The sequence below is a fragment of the Morone saxatilis genome, unplaced genomic scaffold, assembly GCF_004916995.1.
Source record: "Morone saxatilis isolate NCDOM2014 unplaced genomic scaffold, NCSU_SB_2.0 Contig24, whole genome shotgun sequence".
Lineage (NCBI taxonomy): Eukaryota > Metazoa > Chordata > Actinopteri > Moronidae > Morone > Morone saxatilis.
The window spans coordinates 17072641-17075795 of NW_023339807.1; the positions used below are offsets into that span (position 1 = coordinate 17072641).

At 43.3% G+C, this 3155-nt stretch overlaps 1 protein-coding gene across 1 annotated transcript in view; it reads right to left on the reverse strand.

The window, feature by feature from the left end:
- The window catches only part of LOC118335767 (complement C1s subcomponent-like), a 6610-nt gene that overhangs the window by 162 nt on the left and 3293 nt on the right, over positions 1–3155 (reverse strand). Inside the window, 7 exon segments of the mRNA XM_035672193.1 lie at positions 1–244; positions 424–638; positions 724–929; positions 1022–1096; positions 1203–1337; positions 1813–1891; positions 2003–2121. The exon segment at positions 1–244 is cut by the window's left edge and continues 9 nt beyond it. Of these exon segments, the coding sequence (XP_035528086.1) occupies positions 1–244; positions 424–638; positions 724–929; positions 1022–1096; positions 1203–1337; positions 1813–1891; positions 2003–2121 (1073 nt within the window).

The window sequence follows — 3155 nt, forward strand, 5'->3', positions numbered from 1 at the left end:
TCCGTCATTCCTCATGGTGAAAGGGCCTCCACTGTCACCTTGGCAGGAGTCCTTCCAACCCTCAGGGACTCCAGCACAAAACATGTTATTTGTCAGACTTGGTACACTGTTCCTTTTCTTTTTAGCTGAAGTGATTGAAGCCCTGCATGTCTCCTGCTCCACCACAGGTAGCTGCACGTACTTCAGCTTATTTGTCAAAATCCGGCTGCGGTAACTTCCTGTGAGGCCAAAACCTGAAACCAGTCTGAAAAAAATGTAGAAGAGACAGTTATGGGGAACTCATGAGAAAAGTGCAAAGACAAAAGGCAATAAGAAGATTTAAATTCAAGGTAAAATTACTAAGTTTACTAAACAAAAAGTTGAGAAAATAAATAAATATAAAATGGATTGTACAACATTATAAAATTAAAGTTGTTTCTTTACCCCATCATGCCAGTGACATATGTGGCACCTTCTGCTGGCAAACATACTGGCATAACAGATGCTCTGAATGTGATTGGTTCTCGCAGTTTAATCAGGGCAATGTCATTGTTGAAGTCTACGTAGTTAGGATTGTTGTATTCAGGGTGAACATGGATTGAGGCAGTATACACAGGAGATTGCCTCAGGGTGTTAACATTAGTGAATCCCACATAAACCTGCAAATCAATAGCATAGGAGGAAATAAATGTCTGTTCAAAAACATGAAGGCAATGGGAATGCAGATAAAGCTTACCCACTTACCCGTAAAGCCTCATTTGGTACTGTGTTTCCATTATGTTTTAGGATCTGAGCTGCAGTCATAATCCAGCGGTCTGCAATCACCATTCCTCCTGCTCTTTGACCATCTATACTCAGTAGCACTTGCCAGGGGATGGTATTGTCTGGAGCTTCACTGCCTCCAATGATCCTCTGATAGGTAGAGATGTGTTTTGTGGGCTGGCCACAGACTGGATAAGACAGACATAATTTAGGTTCACACAGACACAGACTTAATTTTTAAGAAAAGCATCCAAGATTAGCTATTACAGGGTGCCAATACCAGGTATACATGTTGCAGTGACATCAGTATCATGGTTGGATCTCCATTTTCTGTCTGCGTCACAGGTGAAAGTAACTGAAGATCAGAGGGAACAAGAAAATGGCATTAATTTTAAATTAAGCTATATCAGAAATAAAAAAAATGATTAATGACATTTTGAGAATATGTGGAAATATCTCACAATTTACGCCCCCAGGGAGAGAGTAAAATGGTTCATTACAGTGATACTGAACAACAGAACGGTACTGATTCTGAAAGCCAGACAGAAAGGTCACCCCTCCATTCAGCAAAGATTTGGGTTCTCCACAATCAATTACTGCAGAAGATCAAAAAACAAGAACAAATTTATATCTGGCCAGTGACAGGAAATGTATTAGATTAGTTTCATTGGACTGTAGTTGTTATGTGGTAGCAGTATTGGGAAGTGTAATTTTGTGTTTGGATCTGATTTGCTGTGGGTTTTTGCTGATGCATATATTTATTATGTTGCCTGTTTTGATAAATGGAGTGTGCAGTTTTAACAAGGAATGTCTTTAAAACTCATTTCTGCCTTAACTCTTAGAAACTCTAAACTTGACTAGGTCAATACATAGTATATGGCTGGACTGTTAGTGGTCATTGTGTTATAATGTGACCAAATTGTTACACGAATAGTCAGTAGTAGTGTCTATAATATAAATTCCCGGATATTAAAAGTTCATCTGCAGTTTTCTGTAGTGGTCCCATTAATATTTGGTCAGTTCAGCTAAGTTTTGAGTAAATAAAATAATTTGGGGTCAGAACAGACATACTATGGCATTCTGGCAGAGGGAGGGTCCACTGTCCGTCGCTTTGACACGTGGCTGAGAACATCTTGATCTCTCGACCATCCTGAGAAAAGATAGTGGACTGATCAAGTGTAATATATATTTGTCTAATTCATACAACAAAAATTAACACAAAGGACAGCAAGCAATGTCAGTGAACGAAAAAACATTAAACCATCATCAGCTTGTATCCTTGGTCACAGGTCACATAGATGTAATCTCTGTCGAAATATTCTGTCAAGACAAGAGTCACTTTGCCTTTAGCCACATTCCCTAGAACTGGACATGTGACCTCTGGAAAGGACATGAAAACATCATTAATAACATATATACAGTTGTAAAACTGTTACCATTGACCAGACAAAACATTTGGTTATCTAACATAACCGCAGCTCGCCTCCGCAAAGCGATGATGAATATCCATGCGCTCTCTGTGAGCCCTGCATCGCTCAGTTTACGCCCGGGAAACCGTTGTTCTGAAGCCCAACCCGGTCTTTTGTACCTAAGGTGGGAGTGATCATTCCCGATCGAGCTCGCAGCGTTCACCGCTTTCCCGGTGAGCAGCGAGCTGCACATGTGTGTCAGTCGAGCGTGCGTCTCTTAATATGGACAGGAACAAAGCATCAGGAGGAGCGATCAGGCTCTTTGTCACCGGGCGAACCCCGAAGAGGGATGCAGCCCGGTCACAAAGCAGGCGCATCGCCCACTGACGGTGGTAGGAAGGCTATAGCTTTTGGCATATACGAGCAGGGGTCTGCAGCCGCCGGCGGGCTTTTGCGTGCGCACTCTACCGCGGGATGGCCGCATCCTGGGCTTATTTAGGGGAGTGTCTGTTCAGGCATTTGTTCAGCAGCGAGTTGGTCTCACCTCATGACTTTTGTCTGTTCTACCATGCTTGACGTGTCAGGCCGTGTGTGGCCAGCGCGGTCCTGGAGTCTAACTGGAACCCATGGACCCTCCCCCCCGGCCGGTACTTAATAATAAGCTGTCTGGCAATACGGAGCTACCATATCCCATAGGAAACACCGAGTGATATATTAATGGAAGAAGAACGTTTGTTATCTAACATAACCGCAGTTCTTAGAATAATATGAGCGAGGTGTCTCGCCAACAACCCTTCTTGCTGGGCGGTGAGAAGAGGTTTGCTTATTGAATTGAGCAAGTGTTATCTGCACGCACTTCTATATAGTGGTGGGACTACTGGGGGTGCGGCGGCGGCATGAACACCTTCACCGGGCCAATCAGGATTGGCGGATTGAGATAAATGCTTCTATCAGGGCTGCAGGGAGGCTGCATCCATAGCGAGACACCTCGCTCATATTAATTCT